We start from the raw sequence: 18478 nt of genomic DNA on the forward strand, positions 1-18478 counted from the left end.
CAAAACAATTAGTGCAAACTGCAAAACATGGTGGATAACTTGCAAAAGTGAGTCACTTCATCAAAAAGAAAAGTCAGTTGTTCAAAATAAGTAGTCAATGCTTCAAAAGCAAGTCCCTTAATCAAAACAGATAATATATTCATCGAAAGCAAGTACTTATATCGATCAAAGTGTCAGGGCTGTCACAATTACAAGTCATTACACCAGCACCTTTGGTCACAAAATCAAATGGTTTGAACATGTTCTCATTGTGACGGATTTCTTTGTAGGTGCTTCCCATGACAGCATGCATGGCATGTTGAAAACCATAAATTGTAAAGGAAAATCAAGACACTTCATATGCACTCTTGATAATATTTAATTGAAACTGTTCACAGCATTGTGCAACTGGGGAAATACAGTAAATCAAACATTTTACAGCAAACATAAACTCACTTAGACAGTAAACCTTACTGCAGTAGTTATGAAACAAAAACCCCCCTGAAAAACAGACACTGCTGCATATCAATCATTGATATCTAGACGCTCCCGTCTGTCTGCCCACATATTTGCATCAACATCACAGCGAATGTCAGCTCTATTGGATTTGATGTTGGTAACTCCTCCACTCTGAGTACAGTCCTGTGCGTCATAAATTTATTTATGCGTGTAAAGTATGAGTGCTCCATTACTTAACTCTAGTTTTAGGTGTGTACTGTGCCCAGTGGTGGTGGCTTACTTGGAAAGCGTAGGCCACTGTGAAGATAGACATGAAGTAACTGGCCCATCTACAGCCCACATACTGCATGATACATAAGGTTAGAGTAATCAAGCCAGCTCCAGAGAGCTATCCTTCCTGATATCAGCCTTCAAAACGAGACTCTTGAAGCATACTTCACATTTGTCTGCATACCGTGTGTCTTGAAATACTTTTTTTTCAATTACTACCTCAGTAGTGACATTTCTGTCCTCTCACCTTCTCACTTGTCTCTTACAGGCAGGCTGTTGGCAGGTTACTCAAAACAATACACTAGTTTATTTAATTATTTATATATAACTTCTATTGCTAAATAATGTATGCTCTTACAAGCACACACGGGTGTGACTGACTGAACAGTCAGGCCGGTGCCTGTGCTGTCATTCAAGAGTGAGTCATGACACTGCCAAATCACACTTAGCATCAGCTAAAGTGTGGATGTCCCACAAAGGGTCTTCCTATGTTAATATATAAAATACAACTTTCATAATAAAGTCATGTTATCCAAGTACTGTAAGGAAAAAAAACTGCATAATGTGGGAAACGCTGCAGTTCCTGTATTTTCAGCATGTGCGTGAGCAGCAACAGGAGTGATATAATGTGGCAAAGCAACAGAACAGGTGCTCGGGCTGAGCATTCACGAGGCAGCCTTTTGTAAAATAAACAAAATCATTCTCCCTGAAAAGGCTCATTGATGGTTTTTATCTATTTGTGAAAGAGAAGTCTTTTTGTCATAAACACAAAGGGGAATTTTAAATGATGCTCATAGAAACATTTGGCATCTGGTGGATAAGAACGTGCAGAGAGCAGAGCAGAGGGAGGAAAAAGTGACACAAGATGGCAGTGGCAGAACTGACTCTAAGACACAGCAGATAAAGCCTTATTTAAATATACTTCACTTTTACTCATAGTGATAGAGTTTCAATAAAAGGCATTTAAGCAACCAGCAACAATTCACTTAACAGAAGCACAGTTTACATCTACATATCCAATCCACAAGTGCAAGGGGCTGGAGCCTATCCCACCTCTGAGAAACCAGGAGGAAGAGTGCCAGTCTGTCGGGACTAACACAGGACAGTCGTCCATTAACCAATTTAGAATATCCAGTCAACCTAGCATGCATGTTAGTGTTTCCCACACTAGGCAACATGTGACAGGAAGCCCCAGGCAGGCACAAGGGCAACACATAAACTCCACCCATGCAAACTCCTTCAGGAGGTTTGAACCCCGGACCCTCTTGCTATGAGGTAACAACGCTAAGGTTTCAGTAAGAAAACATAAATTATGTGCAGTTTAGACAATTGGCATTCAACATTTAACAAGAGTTGTTTTATGTCTTGGTTCAGCAGTTGCACTAATTTTCAATATAGGTGCTGATGAAAGAGAGCACAAGATGTGAAACGCACCTACAGACTGCAACAAACAAGGCCAGAGATTTTGTGTTTGTGTGGGTGCAGTTGTCTAAATTTATTCCTCTTGAAAGCTATTTCAAAAACATGTGGTGTGCAAATGTTACACAATCCTGGTGGAGAAAATTATCTATCCCATGCACCGCCCTTTCTAATGTCCTTCCTTCCTTTTGGGGATTGTATCAGTCCCTTTTCTGTCATTACATCGTTTAGAAACGGAGCCACTCAAGCACATGTTCTAATTGTGCGAAATTACATAACTGACCTACAGGTATAACCGACTTGGAGAGCAGGGGAATAGACTGTTCTTTGCCTTTATTTTGTCATTGTACAGGAGATGGGTTTTCATGCACATTACAGCTCTCATGTATTTCATGTCCTTACAGTTTTTCTCAGTCGCTTTGGTGCATTTCTCACAACAGAATTGAACTCTCCACCACTACTAAGGCACTTCTCAAAACAATTAGTGCAAACTGCAAAACATGGTGGATAACTTGCAAAAGTGAGTCACTCCATCAAAAAGAAAAGTCAGGTGTCCAAAATAAGTTGTCAATGCATCAACAACAAATCCCTTGAGCAAAACAGACAATACATTCATCAAAAGCAAGTACTGATACCAAACAAAGTGTCAGGGCTGTCACAATTACAAGTCATTAGACCAGCACCTTTGGTCACAAAATCACATGGTCTGAACATGTTCCCATTGTGACGGATGTCTTTGTAGGTGCTTCCCAATGACATGTCAAGTCCGGACCGCATGCATGGCATGTTGAAAACCATAAATTGTAAAGGACAATCAAGACACTCCATATGCACTCTTGATAATATTTAATTGAAACTGTTCACAGCATTGTGCAAACTGGGGAAATACAGTAAATCAAACATTTTACAGCAAACAAACTCACCTAGACAGTAAACCTCACTGCAGTAGTTACGACTCAAAAAAAACAAACTGAAAAACAGACACTGCTGCATATCAATCATTGATATCTAGACGCTCCCGTCTGTCTGCCCACATATTTGCATCAACATCACAGCGTATGTCAGCTCTATCGATGCATCGGGGAAAGTATCTTCTGGAGTGTCGAATCCACCCTCTGCAGGACTCTGCTGTGATGTCATCACAAGCTGCATCCATAGCTGCTAGCAGGGTCATTTGGGTATGTGGATGCCTGTCATATACCTTCCACCTCCAGGAAGAGAAAAACTCCTCAATTGGATTCAGGAATGGACTGTAAGGAGGAAGAAACTCCATAAGCATCCTGTCGTGTGCTGCAAACCACTGCCTGACTACAGCAGAGTGATGGAAGCTAACATTATCCCAAACCACTACATACATTGTCCGATTGTCACCAGGATCATCCCTTCCATTTTGTGGGATCAGGTCCCTATGAAGAGCATCCAGAAAAGCCAACAGGTGTTGTGAATTGTATGCACCAATACGAGGAATATGGGTGTGAACACCATTCTCTGAGATTGCGGCACACATTGTAATATTCCCTCCTCGTTGGCCTGGGACATCAATGGTGGCTCTTTCTCCAATGTGATTCCGTCCACGCCGTCTGCCTTTTGCGAGATTGAATCCCGCTTCGTCAAGATATACAAACATGTGCAGGGGTTCCCTGGCCTCCAACTCCAGGATATGCTTTACAAAGGATGAGAATCAGACAGGTCTGTAATGGTGCATTTGGCAGAACAGATTGTACAGTTGGAATTGTACATAGGATTACAGTAACATGCATAAATGTAGGTTGAGTACATGGCCTAAACTGTTACAGTGAACAGAGGTACATATGCGAACATGTGTTACCTGTACATACTGGTGACGGAGCTCCTTCACTCGATCACTGTTCCGTTCAAATGGCACTCTGTACAATTGCTTCATGGACATTTCATTCCGTCTGAGGACTCTGTCTATGGTGGAAATTGATATTGACTGAATATTTCCGAATATGGTGTCATCGTTTACGACAGTTCTTTGTATTTCTCTCAGTCTCAAAGCGTTGTTTGCAGCCACCATTGCACAAATTCTTTCCTCTTGCTGCGGAGTCATAAGTGGACCTCTTCCACCTCCTCTAGGTTGTCTGGCAGTCCTTTTTGAGATGCAGATGGGAAAACACACACATGTAAGCGCAAACATGCTTACAGTGATTGTCACAGGACTATCATTCAAAACTCCTTTCTTTACAGCATTACTGTATTGTACCACAGCACACTATGCCACACCTGGGCCAAGTCTGCGCTTCAGTTACAGTACGTCTATGTGTAAGGATCTGTAAGGTCATGTCCTAATGCAAGTCTCCTGTATGACTATGAAAGTGCAGAGCAAATTAGTTTGTGCTGCATACTGTAACTAGATTACGGTGTGCTCACCTGTTTTCCCGACGAAATGTCTGGATGATAGAACTTACAGTAGTTCTCCCAACATTTGGCTGCACCCTTCGACCAGCCTCGGCCATTGTGAGGCCATGGTTTATCACATGATCCACAAGTGTTGCCCTGATTTCGTCAGGAACGTGTCTATGTGGTTGGCCTCTTCTCACCCGGTTTTGTCCTCGTCCTCCACCGATCCTCACTCCTCTTCCACGAGGCTGACGTTCCATGTTCTGCTGTTTTGTAGATTCAGTATGCACCTCATGCCAATCCTGTCTGTTGGTTTACATTACAGTATATATGTACTTGTGGAGTGGGGGATGCTGTGCCGCGGTTCACCTGTGACTGGGTAGGAGAGGCTTTTCATTGGTTGCAAGTAGGAGTGACACACACCAATTTTCATTAGTGTGAGATAAGGTTCACCTGAGACATGTAGTTTATGGAGATTTTCATGGGAACTCCTCCAAAATAGGGTTTTCAAAATGGGTGTATGAATCGTTTGACAAGCTGTTCAGCAATTTTGAGTGCACTGACACAAGCAATGCAATGAAGACTATTAGTTGTAAGGACAATGACTATTCAGCCGGTACAAGTATGAATAATTGTGACATTCATGATGAAAGAAAGGAGATAGTGATGAATAGGAAGTCAAACGTGACCATTCTTTAGATATTTGTACTCACTCAACTGCTTCATGTCCAAAGGCATTTGCCTTTGGACGCAGTGAACGTGAAACCGCCACAGGGTTGTGCCAAAACGACTACATGTTGTGGTGGTTGAACTAACTGTTGTGCAATGTTTAATTCTGTTGTGAGAAATGCACCAAAGCGACTGAGAAAAACTGTAAAAGCTCCACACTTTCACTACTAGAACTAGTGGTATAACATAGAGTACAGTGAGAAAATACAGATATTTCTTCTTTTTCCTATTTATTTGCTTCTTTAAATTTCAGCTATCAGAAAGTTTGGAATCAAACATTTAAAAGACCACGCGATGCTCATAATGTCACATCCTAATAACACAGGTGAGTTCCTCGACAGACCTTTCATTTCCTATAATAATAATAACCATCACAACATGAGCCACATGTTTATTACAGTGTACTTGGGAGTATTAACGTGATGTCATCCACCCATGTGTTTTGTTTTGGTGCACGTGGCTAAAAATAGACATCAAATAATCTTAATGGATGAATCCTCTTCATGTGATGTTGAGAGGTACAAATCCAGTTGTGTACACACGCTCGTTCAAATGTGAGCTTTCATTTGTGCATCGACCCTTATCATAGCGCTTGCTGATGATGCCAGAGTAGAGGATTTTGTGAAACCAAACGTGATCTCTAATCTGGATGACTTTCCAGCAGCTTCTATCTCTCTGTTTTTTTTAAGGTATGAATGACCTAGATGCTTTATTTCAGCCTACAAGTTGTGGCTTTGCTCATGAATGAATGAGGTCCAATTAGGACTATTTTTAGACAGCTCCCACCTTTTGTTTCATAAGCCAGTGACTTACAGTGCATTCATATGATTTGAACAAAAACAAAGTATTTATCTCCTTAACTACATACATTGGTGTACACAGTATTTCACTGTTTAGTTAAAATGAAATATCCCTTTTTACAGTTTTTAAGGGGATATTAATTATCGCATTCAGAATCGAGATGTGGTGCACCCCTCCTCCTATCCATCCTTCACAGATCCTTGAGATGCTTGGGAGTGCCTAATTGAATTCAGCATTGCTGCAAGAATCAATATTGTCTGGAGACTAGATTGTATCAAGCACGTATCTAGGGAAGGATACAAAAGAACCTGTGGAGTATTCAAAGCACCCAACAGCATCGTAGCTTCAATCATTACCAAGTGAAAAAAAGCTTGTAAACTCCAGCAGTTTACCTTGATCTCTGTAATCAGGATGGAAAGGCCTTGCTCAAACAGGTAACAAAGAGGCAGGGGTTCTCAAATAAATAGAGAAAAGCCAATACTCACTAAAAGCCATATATAAAATACCCCTTTCATAATAATGTCATCCAAGTGCTATGAAAAACAAACTACATAGTGTCAGAAATGCTGCATCAATTTTACAATACTTTCAAGATGTGTTTGAGCAGTGATACAAAGAGCCAAAGCAACAGAACAGATCTTCAGTCACTGATGGTTTCATCTATTTGTCAAAGAGATAGCTTTTTATCATTTAGACAAAGGGGGCTTTTATATCAGTGTTTGCTCAAAAGAAAAAAAAAAGAAATGGAATCTGTTTGGATGAGAAGGGAAGGAGTAAATAAAGAAAAATGGGTAGGAAAGAAAAATTGTTGTGAGTTAAAAGGTTATTTTGGGAGCGGAACTGATTGTTAAACCTTGCAGCTGGAGCCGTATTTCACGCCGGCTGTCACGAGGACGTGGGCCGCCTCCATCTCTCGGTTAATCTACCGACACATTTTTGCATCACTTCAGCGCTTGTACACGATTTGAAAACTAAGCCGGAGAACGTAACGGCACCGAACAACAGGAGGTTAAGATCTGGCACATTTCATTTCACTTGGCACGAAGGAACATTGAAATAAAGAAATGGAGTATTGGGCTGATCATTACTGGGAGTGGTACGACTCTGCTTTTGGTTTTGTGAATGGAAAATTGTTTTGTTTTTTTAATAGAATTTGATCTTTCAGATTTTATTTAAGTATAGGGCTGTTATTTTCTTTTTTCCTACGAGATAAGAGTTGAGACATTTCAGTGACGCCAGGAAGTGGTGTAAAACACGAATTTCACTCTCAGCATGCTTAACCTTTGCAACTGCAACAATAATCTGTTGACATTTAGTTTCAGCGTGTTCTGTGGTGGAAATGAAAATTATATTAGCTGTTATTAGGCAAGAGCAGCATCATGACTTTTACATAAAAGATGATCTGGTCCTTTCTCAAACGAAATGTTGATTTACCATCGGAATAATTGAGACAAGCAATAAATGTTTTGGTAAATCGACTGGTGGTGATATAGTGTCTTCTACTCTACTGAAGTACTCAAAGCACCTATACCAATATACATATACTGATACTTTTAACCTATAAAGGCAGCTTATGCAAGGGAGAGCAGTGTGTCATGATTTATGAGATGAATCGTAATCAATTTACAAATTCCGGATGCATTTTAATGACCACTAAATCCCTGTGATTTTCCATAATAATTAGTTAATAGAACAGCAAAAGACTCATTTGAGCTTTTTTGAAATATTTGCATTTGAAATAATGACTGAAACCAGTCGTTATGCAAATGTACTGTTTATAAGATTGGGGAAACTTGCAGTCAGCTGAGACTGAAGAAGTCACTTGGATGAGTGACGAAACGTTTCTCCCACAAAACGCTACGTCCAGATGAACAGAATCAACTTTTGGAGAGCTACAGGAGGCTATTTATGGCCAGCGTCACTGTCCCTTCACCGCAAGTTTGTCAACTTACCTGTGTTGGTAACAGGCTTATTCTTCTCGCTCTGTGACCAAGTTTTATGTGCGATTACCTTGATCTCTTTTTGCTACAGTTTACTCGTCATGCCACAGCTCCACTCTACAGCTGAACTTGACTTTCCGATACTGGTCAAGCTCTCACTGGACTCACGCCACGCTCCAACCCCCTGGAAGGAAACCCTCACCACACTCACCTGCCTGCCCTTCTGCCATTGTTGTTCACAAGGAATTCTGGAATTCAGGTCAGCCCTTCATCTTTGCACCCGACTTGCCACTCGGACCTTCACCTCCCCCTCCAAGTCTAAATATTTTACCTGCCAAGTAAGCCACACGGTGTCTCTTCTCCCCAGACAAGTTTCCTGAACTTGCTAACTCCCTTCTGCTGTTCTCAGTGTGCCTCAATAGGTCACCGAACCACCAGCCATGCCCTGAACTCGCCACTCTTAGCCCACGCAACGTTAGGTGTAAAATGTAAAATTTGAGAATTTTACTCTGCTGTCTCCACATCTGGTTCTGCACTTGACTCCAGTTCTGTACGGGCATTTGACACTAACTGCCACCTTGAATGCTGAAATCTCCTCATACCTCATCATATTCCAGCTTACCGTGCTGCCACATTTTTCAGATCTTTAAAAAACCCCAAGCAATAAAAGATTTTTGCAGAAATAGTTCAATAATTTACAATATGAAAATCATATTGTTTTACTGGTTTTTGTTTTATGGGGGTACACTTTTTATTCAGCACATTATGATTTTACTTAAAATTACAAGGGCACTAGAATGCCAAAAAGCACCATACTAGCCTTTTTACAGGGAAATAAGCTTTTTAAATTGGTACTCTTGCCAGTAAATATGCAGAGTTATCTACCATAACAAAAACGATATGTATGTGTGTGCGTGTTCTTTTCCTGTGTCTCATTTCTCTTCCGACCAGCAAGAGTAGCGTCATTCTGATGTTTGGTTACACTCCCTTGAAGCATTTCCCGTAGGGGTAGAGGACGCAATAAACAGTTTAACATTTTACCTTCCCTCCAGAAGCATATCTTTTTTATTCCCAAAGCTTCATGCAAACACTTAAGCCTGTTAGTCACAATGTGATGTAAAGCATGCGTCATTAGTGAGTTGACAGCGTTATGGGCATTCACTTGGTATAAATACTGAAATGTGGCGCCTCTGTTTACGTGAGCACTGAACTCAACAAGACTAACTTCCTATGTTGATTCCATCATTTCCATGCTGACTGAATCTCTGCTTAATTTTATACTCCGGTGAATTATCTGTTTATTTATGCTCTGCTGATCTACTCATCCACACCACCCATCCAGTTGTCCAATGCTTGTAAGTGGGAGTTGATTCAAGTGTCACACTCGAAGTCAACGAGCAACACAGGGGAAAAAAAATCTCCAAAGATATGTGAAGTTTTTCATCGTAGTTTTTCTGTCCTGACAAACCCGTCTGGTATACTGTTTATAAAGAAAAAACAACACAAAGTGTGTGCGTATAAGATGTAAGTAGAATAACTTGGCTGCCTGTGACGTGAGTTTCTGTAGGAAGATTACGCACTTTAAGTCAATACATATTTTGCATTTTGGAAGTAAAAACACGAATGAGTAATGGGTGGATCAAAGTTACTGTGTTAAGAAATTACAGCCTTGTTCGAAGAATACTGGCCTTCCTGGTAAAAGATAAAAAACAAAAAACCTCCACTTTAATTTTGTTTGGTTTATTTTTGGTCTCAGAAAGTTCAGCAAAATGTGTTTTATCATCCAGCCCATCCTGAGGAGGAAAAGGAAGCAAGCCAGTTAAAATATTGTTGTTGTCATGATGAGGGGAGGAATAATAATTTATAGCTCTAACTGGAAAACTGGTTACGTTAAAAATCAGCATGTGGCATGTTACTGAAATGAAACTGATGATATTAGAACCATCCCACGTCCTAGGGTGCAGGCACTGACAAGCAGTGGCTTGTGTTTTTACTGCTTTAAAACTAGGATATTAGAGAAGGTATTTGATTTGAAAGGCATCTTGGATAGCAGATGTTTCTGTTCTTAAACATGTGGTTTCCATTAAAAATCTTTTGCCACTAAGAAGGTTTTGAAATTCCTCAGTCCTTGGATGTTTTTCCTCATTCCAGAAATGTCTCTGAACTTCCAATTATGATAACATCTTTTGCTTTAAGTCTATAAATGATGAATTAGATTCATTTTAAATAACTTGCCCTTTTTCCTCTTTTCAAATAGCATCACCATGTTGTCTCTTCGTTACCATTTGGCAGCTTTTATTTGCACAGTTTTACAATCTGTTGACACATGCTAGCTGTTGAGTCAGTAGGGAAAACAATAAGGGTTTTTTTTTTCCTTTTCTTTCTCCAGGCTCTGGTTCCTGTTTGCTAATTTTACATCAGACAAAAAAAGAGATGAAGAATTTCCTGACTGCTTCCTGAGGGATCAATCCTTGGTTGCTAAGAGACTAATGGAAAGTCTCGGGCTTAAGGAATGGCAGGAGTGAGTCACCGACCAAGGAAACCTGAGGGTATGAGTTAATGAAAGAGCGAATAAAATAGAAGAAAGGATCGTTGGGGTGGAAAAAACAATAGCTGCAATCATTACTCCTTTGGTCTCATATTTTATCCAAACATTTTAGTGTCTCTGTGTGTATGGATGTAACACATTACTCCATTATTCCATTTATTTTGTCTGTTTTTGTTGAGTAACATTTGACATTTGACTGACCGCTATTCTGCCATAAAATAGCAAAATTCCACAAAATTAAAAAAAAATAACTCCAGCTTGTGGACAACCATGAAACAAGGCGTTCCACCTATGAGCACCAGTTAAGGAGCCTTTTTTGAATTGCATTACGCAGTTCTTCCACCACATCTGTGCACCATATCTTCAGTCTAAGCACAATAATGTGATGTGGGATACACAGGTTAGCAGTGTTTGGCCCTCGCAGTGCTATTAATGACCTATCAATACCGCAAATTGATAGCATGAAGAAAGATAAAACAAAGATACTGCAGCGCTATGAGGTTTTAGTACTTATTTGGTTTAGTTTATTAGTAATCTCATGTTGGCATGCTAACGATGTCCTGCTGTAGTAGGCGTCATCCTCTGGGGACTGTCAATGTACCTTTATGGTTCAAACATGGTTCTTATCATGGTGCATCAGCTGACACACCGATACTGAAATCTGTGTAGCGAGGTGTCAGAGAAACCCCTGGTTTTACAAGATTTTCTGACGTGTTACCATTACTACTGGTGGAATAGTTTCAAATATACACTCTGCAGCCACTTAATTAGGTACCTTCCTAGGACTGGGTTTGACTCCCTTTTGCCTTCAGAACTGCCGTAATTCTTCATGGCATAGATTAAACAAGGTGCTGGAAACATTCCTCAGAGATTTCGGTCCATGTTGACATGACAGCATCACAGTCACACAATCTCCTGTTCCACCACATGCTAAAGGTGCTCCACTGGCCTGGGATCTGGTAACTATGGAGCTCATTTGAATACAGTGAACTCACTGTCATGTTCATCGACCCAGTTTAAAATGATCTGAGCTTTGTGACATGGTGTGCTATCCATGTTGTGTGGAAGCAGCCATCCAAAGGTGGGTACACTGTGGTTTTGGACATGGTCAGCAACAATACTCAGGTAGTCTCCAAAAGTTGATTCTGTTCATCTGGACGTAGCTTTGGTGGGAGAAACGTTTTGTCACTCATCCAAGTGACTTCTTCAGTCTCAGCTGACTGCAGGTTTCCCAGATCTAAAATACTCAGGTAGGCTTTGGCATTTAAACAACACTGAGCTGGTGTAAAAAAGCCATCAGTGTTCCAAGTTCCAAATATCCAACATACCATTGCACCGCCAACAGCCAGAAACACTGATATTCTGACTCTACCTCCCTAACATCACAGCAGAAAGCAAGAGTCATCACACCAAGCAGCATTTTTCCAATCTTCTATTGTACAATTTTGGTGAGCCTATGCAAATGGTAGCCTTCTGGCTCTCCTCTCTCCTATCTTGTCTCTTTTTGTCTCTATCACCTTTTCTATCCCTTTGAAGAAGTGAGGTTCCTTAAATATTAAAGAGGTAAGTATTAATTCGCAGATCTCTAAACCTAACCAAGCAAGGTAAAAAGAAACTAAAAAATGGTAGAGTAGCTTGTGATAAAAGACCGAAACACCCTGTGAAGTTGAGGCAAACAACGATGTGTCCCACTGGTAACGATTCTAGGCTGCCTTTCCTCATAGCAGCAATTCCTCAAGACTTTCTCCATTTGAAGCAATGCATTACCAGGCATTGTAACATCTAGTCCTTTTACTCTACCATCCTAATGTCACAGCAGAAAGCAAGAGTCATCACACCAAGCAGCATTTTTTCCAATCTTCTATTGTGCAATTTTGGTGAGCTTATGCAAATTGTAGCCTCAGTTTCCTGTTAGCAGCTGACAGGAGTGGACCCAGTGTGGTCTTGCTGGTCTGTTGTTCCTGGCATGACACAAAAGTGTAAAGACTGTTCTTGTTACATGGTTGCTATGTGAAAAAAATAAGATAAATAATCATTTCACTTATTTGTGTCACAAATACTATATGTTACAACTTTATTCTTTACCTTACCTCAGTGCTGATTAACCTTTACTTATTGCTTTTATTTCCTTCCAGAGTTGCTCAGTTTGGGTGACAAATTTAAAACACAGCCAGTACACACTGACATTGTCCACTGTGTTACTGGATAACAAAGGCACGAAGAGGACGCGTTACTGTCACTGAGCGAGGTCTTTCCTTAACATTTTCATTGCAGGAGAATGAGGGAGATATTGTGTTACGGATGAACAGTTTGTGAAATAACAGTTTATGTAGCTGGCGCCTAATATATCAGTGCTGCAGATCAATAAAATATGTCTGTGCAGTGGCACAAAAAAAGACAAAGACAAAAGATGATGATATGATTACATACTGTTGAGGGGATTCAGTCAGCAAACAATGAAATGTATTAACTGCCAAAAGGTTTTGATAGAAGATATTTATAAACCTTTGTACGAGGTGGAGGAGCTGTGGCAGGTCGATTTATGTGTATGCTGTATATACACCAGCTTTTAATGAGGCGTTTCAGCAAACACGCCAGTACTGTGCTAGCTGCAGAACAGTTTCACTGTGCAGCTGCAACAGAAGCAAACCGTCCTTAAACATATGACATGTACGTGAATGGTTCAGCGAAATGTTTACATCATTCAAATTTTAACTCAATTTAAGATGATATTTTTCACACAAAAGCACATAGATACTCGTGCCCCCACCATATGTGGGACACAATGTCTTAGACAGGAATAGATCCAAAAGTAAGTGAAAGCAGTCACACGGTGGAAAATGCTAATTTGTCATCAGCAAGGTTGTTGCTAAGCCTTTGTGGTTACTACGGCAGACCCAAATCCAGTTATTCTATCCTTGTCTAACCGCCAGCCGAATAAACTATTTAAAGTCCTTTTAACAAGACTTACTTTTAAAGACAAGACAACCTCAGTGTGGAAAGAAAAACTGCACCACCATCCAAAATCACAGCACAGCCTCACCCTCCACATGTGTTTGCTTCCAGTAAATAAAATACAGCAAATACAGCATTATAGATTTCACCCCGAAGGAGCCGTAATCAACCAAGAATACACAAACGGATCAAAAAAATAAACAATCAGAGATTTTCTGTGTATGCGCGATAATGACTACCAAATTGAATGTCATTGGATGCAGGTGACTTGCAGGCCTTTGGATGTGCTGAGGGTAGTCCTGGAACCAAGGCATGGAAATACTTCCTTCTGGAAATTACTGCCTCTGACAGTTGTCTTCCTTCTTGCGTTAATTTCCTGTAACGATGATTTGCTTTGTTTACTGAGTTGCATTTTCCAAAACAACATAATAAGGAACTGCAGGGCAGGGATAACCCCACCACCCTCAGTATATTCCTGCACAGGCTAAGGCTTGTCTGCTTGTTTACATATAGCCAAAATGTGACACTTTCTTTGTTATTAGGCATGGAAGTGTTGGTACTAGGAAAAGCTCTTCCTCCTCTATATTCACTTCCTTGTAAACGCAACATTTGGTTAAAATATCAGCGAATGGCATCTACTGTAACTAGCTGCTCCCACAAGGAAACGAGGCTGTTGTGTAAGTGTTGCGTTGATAGTCACCCACATGATCACACTGAACAGATGCAGAGTAATTGATTTATTAGAGTTTTGGTAGTGACAAGCAGAAAATTAAGATCTTTCACTGAGTTCTGAAATGTTGTCTTCATTGGCAATAAACTCCAGCACCATCACAACCATTTACAGGCATGAGAAAAAGAAGGTTTTCACATGGTTGTATGGAGTACTGAGTACACCTTTAAGCATCCATAGGAATTAGGCGCCAGGTGCTAATAAAATGCACTTGATTATTGATTATTAGTGACTGAGAGCACTTCTATAGCACCAGTTTTGGCACTTTACAGGTATGTGTGTTGCCACAATCTTAAGAGGAGAAAATTCATCCCAAGAAACAAGAGCTACCCGTATACTCTCAGTTAGATTGTGTTAAAGTTAACAACAAATTATAAAAAGACTAAACTACTGTGGCTTTGGAAGGGTTGCTAGGATAAAGTTTTTTAAATCTATGTCATGGCATGTCTCAGGTTTCCAAAGCTGAAAAACCTTGAGATGAGATCAAAATGGAGATGCTTTGACCTAATGCACAGTATCACATTTGGTGGAAACACCAACACAGCATATCAGGACAAAAATCTCATACTGATTGTTAAGCACGGTAGTGGAGGGGTGATGATTTGGGCCCCATTAAGTCATCGAGTCAACCATGAGCTTCTCTGTATACCAAAATATTCTAGAGTCAAATGTGAGGCCATTTGTCCAGGAGTTAAAACTTTGTTCAAACAGATCCCAAGCCGGGCAGCAAATCTACAACAGAATAGCTCAAATAGAAAAGAATTGAGGTGTTTAAGTGATTGAAATCCTGCGACAGGATTAAGAGGGCTGTGCATGAATGAATGTCCACAAACCTCAATGAACTGAATCATGTTATAAAGAAAAATGGGACAAAATTCCTCCACAACAGTCTCAGATGCTGATGAAGTCATACAGGAAATGATTACATCAAGTTACTGCTGCTAAAGGATCTACAAGCTACTGAATCATGGGGTCTACTCGCTTTTTCACAGGAGTCTATTCAGTCTTTTCACATGACTGCAGGGAAAAAGACAAGCAGCAACAGGCATCTCAGTGAGCACAGTAGGCCCAAGTTTAAAGTGTTTTAGCAGATCAGCCATAGGCACAGTGAAGCTCCGTAATACAGAACAGCAGATAATGCTGCTCATTATGTTGCACTAGCAACTTTACTTGCAAATCACCTCATTTTATTCTGATTTTTTTGTATTTAAAATGTTGAGTTTCACTCTTCGATGTGAGCCATTTGCTACTTGTGATGAATGGACTATTGCTACCATCAGGTTATTGCTATACGCATCATTTGGAATGGTAAACTGTAGATTATACAGTCCAACATGAGAGTTTATCATGAGAACAAGCTCATTAATGCAATATCATGTTTATGTTACTTCCTTGCACGCTGAACAGTTACATATGCTACACTGTGATTGTCCGACCCTCGACCTTGAGCTCTTATTTTCTATTTCATAATTTGCACCGTCCCTCCTTTCATGTCCCCAGCCCCTCCTCTGTTATATTTTTACCTCATGTTTACAATCCACTTTTATAGGGGGCTATAAATGTACAGCCATCAAAGAATTAATGGTCTGCAATCACCGAATGCGGCCTGAAGCCAACAGAGAACAGCTGTTGACATGTCAGCCTGTATGACAGTGCCACTCCCCAAAACTGACACCCCCTTTTACTTCACACTAAGTAATCAGACTTTGACAGACAGGAGAGGAAGCTAGTCACTCTAATGTCAGACAGTAACCTGCCCCAACAAATCCAGGGCTGCTCTAAATGGATGTTATCACTCAGAGGTTTGACTTCTCCCTCTTGTTTTTGGCTCTTGAAGATATGGAGGCGTCTGATGGAAATACTTGCTAATACCTAAGCTGTTGTTGAGGGTTGCACAAACCTAAAACTGTGATCGACTATTTTTACTGTGATGGGTTTTTTTTGATCCAATCTGTAAAAAATTACTTGGAGAGCATCGAGCTGTGGTTAAGCTCATAGTTAATGTTTTCCATTCTGCAGCCATACACACACACACACACACACACACACACACACACGGTATAATGACTTTTCAATAGATTTTTGTCCTTCTAGGAAATATGTAAGTGCATTCGACTGTGAGCACAGCATGAAATTTGTAAACAAGCATTTGCATCAATGCATAACAGTTAAATATGTGGATGTAGAAATGCAGAGAAACAGAACATTGTAAAGAGAACTTAATTAGAGGGGAAAGAGTTCATCGTCGTTCAGATCCCTAATCCTCTTAATGCCTGTTTGCTTATTTATTCTTATCACCATGCCTTTTCTTACTTTTCTATTAATATAATTTTAAAAATACAATGTAAACTTTTATTCGTTATGTTTTTATTATCATAAATATTCTGATTTGTTCTGAAAACCCGGCAATCATATCTCTGTTCATCTGCCATTATGATTATACTTACTCATTCTGCGCTCTCTTTGTGGCTTTCCTGCATTAACTTGCACAGACTTGGCTGACATAAATCTCAAGGAGATCCAGTTTGCAGATGTATGACTCACAGCCAAGATGGAAACTACTGTAAACCCCCTTTAGCTCATCATTCTTGCTGATGGAGGACAAACTTTATACAACTGAGCTCAGAGTCATACGTGCTGCCAACATATTTCTATTTCTGCAAATGGGGCCTTATAAGTAGGGGAGATCTTTTCCAAATGTATCTTGGATGCTTGTTACTGTATGTTATAGCTGATTGCAATCAGGTATCCTCCATACAGGCAGTGGTCACGATTTTGTTTTGCTTCCCACATGCCCACCCAGGCCATTTTCTGTTATTTCTGAAATCTGTTATTTGTGTTGTTTCTATAAGGAGGAGCAAAAATGCTTCTTGGCTGCAGCTGAGATTTGCCTTAATACTGCATTGTATGAACAAACACAGCAAACTGGAAACATAAAATAAGGTAGGACAGAGAAGATAAGTCAAGAACTGGAAAGCAAGAAAAGCTGAAAGGCTGTCTGGTTAGTGTTAAATTGTTGCATAACCAAGGGTCTGTGACAGAGAAGTGGAAAGTGGATAAATCATTCAGCTGTGGCAACCACCTGCAGATACAGCTCAGTACACTTAATCCATGTGTAAACTTTGTATTGATTGGTACGTGTGGGCCAGGTTTATATGTGTGCCAAGGAGTTTCTAATGTGTGTCTTTGTGTTTTGGTTTGTTAGGCAGGAAATGTAGGGGATCAAATTTGTGTCATCACACACAATCGCCAAGGAAACAAACAAGAAAAAAACCCTGAAAATGAATAACGGTGTGTTCACACCGAACGCGATGGACGCGAATAAAACGCCCCAAACGCCCCTAATTTGACGCGTGTACATTCGCGTCTCAACGCGTGTCCAAGAAAAATCCATCGCGCGTCAAAATATGATATTTTGACGCGCGTGAACCGGAAATGTGGGAGGAATGTGGGAGGGAGTTGTGCCAGACTGGTATCTTTGCAAGATGGCAGCTATCGAGCTAGCGCTTGAAGAGAGAGTCTCCCTTCTCTATGTACTGTGGAGAGCAGAGCAGCGGCGTAAAAGACGTCCTCGCCGTACCTGGGTCCATCAGGTCCTCCAGAGGCATGAGCAGTTTGGTGAGTTTCACCACTTGCTCCAGGAGCTGCGCCTGGATGACGGCCGATTCCAGCGCTATCACCGTCGGCCAGTTTGAGGACCTGCTTTCCCTCGTCGGTCCCAGCATCGCCCGCTTAAACACCAACTACAGGCGCTCAATCCCACCTGCAGAGCGCCTGTCCGTCTGCCTGAGGTTAGTAAAACTATTTAATACGGTAGTCCTTTATTGATATCTGTGCTAATATGCTAATCCATCCAGTTATACACTGCTAACATGGATGTGCTATGCTAACAGTGAATGCTCTCGGTGTTTACTGAAAGCAAACTGTGGTACAAAGACGACTGTTTATAATATTTCTAGTGATACTCAGAAGCTCTCATCAAGCCCCGATTTAATTCGATTTATGCTGTTATCAGTGTTTGCGATGATAGCATGGCTGTGGTGTCACATCAATGTATGCGCTCGGTGTTTGCTGATATCAAACTGTAGCATTAGGACCACTGAGTTAACCTTTGTAGTGATACTCACTCCTTTTTATTTAGACCTGGTTTAATTCTGGGATAGTTGAATATTTGTATATAATCCCTGCAGCTGTCAGACTCTATAGCAGGGGTCACAGCCTTTATTAAAACAGAGTTAGATAAAACTGTGAACAGTTTGGTTCATCTCTAGTTACATGGTTCTATCT

General features: G+C 40.5%; 1 protein-coding gene across 3 annotated transcripts; it reads right to left on the minus strand.

Annotated features, from left to right (window-relative positions):
- Positions 1-486: 486 nt before the first annotated feature.
- LOC113025676 (uncharacterized) lies at positions 487-5358 on the minus strand. 3 transcript variants are annotated; one of them, XM_026173694.1, is made up of 3 exons: positions 3956-5358; positions 3188-3790; positions 487-570 (listed from the first exon to the last, which is right to left on the minus strand). In XM_026173694.1, exons 1-3 carry the CDS (start codon positions 4283-4285, stop codon positions 505-507), a joined length of 999 nt encoding a protein of 332 aa, XP_026029479.1. In that variant the 5' UTR covers positions 4286-5358; the 3' UTR covers positions 487-504. The 3 variants fall into 3 exon arrangements, with proteins under 3 accessions (XP_026029479.1, XP_026029480.1, XP_026029478.1); XM_026173695.1 differs by lacking the exon at positions 487-570 and having other exon boundaries at positions 2957-3377; positions 3483-3790; XM_026173693.1 differs by lacking the exon at positions 487-570 and having other exon boundaries at positions 2957-3790.
- Positions 5359-18478: the final 13120 nt, after the last annotated feature.

Source organism: Astatotilapia calliptera, chromosome 7, assembly GCF_900246225.1.
Source record: "Astatotilapia calliptera chromosome 7, fAstCal1.2, whole genome shotgun sequence".
NCBI classification, from domain to species: Eukaryota; Metazoa; Chordata; class Actinopteri; order Cichliformes; family Cichlidae; genus Astatotilapia; species Astatotilapia calliptera.

What these genes read in the sequence shown, in the direction of transcription:
- LOC113025676 (XM_026173694.1), bottom strand. Translation starts at nt 4,285, where the DNA reads ATGTTTGCGCTTACATGTGTGTGTTTTCCCATCTGCATCTCAAAAAGG. An exon ending in TCCGTCACCAGTATGTACAG is followed by an intron (nt 3,791 to 3,955) that starts GTAACACATGTT and finishes TCCTTTGTAAAG; the next exon opens with CATATCCTGGAGTTGGAGGC. An exon ending in GATGCATCGATAGAGCTGAC is followed by an intron (nt 571 to 3,187) that starts ATACGCTGTGAT and finishes AATAGAGCTGAC; the next exon opens with ATTCGCTGTGATGTTGATGC.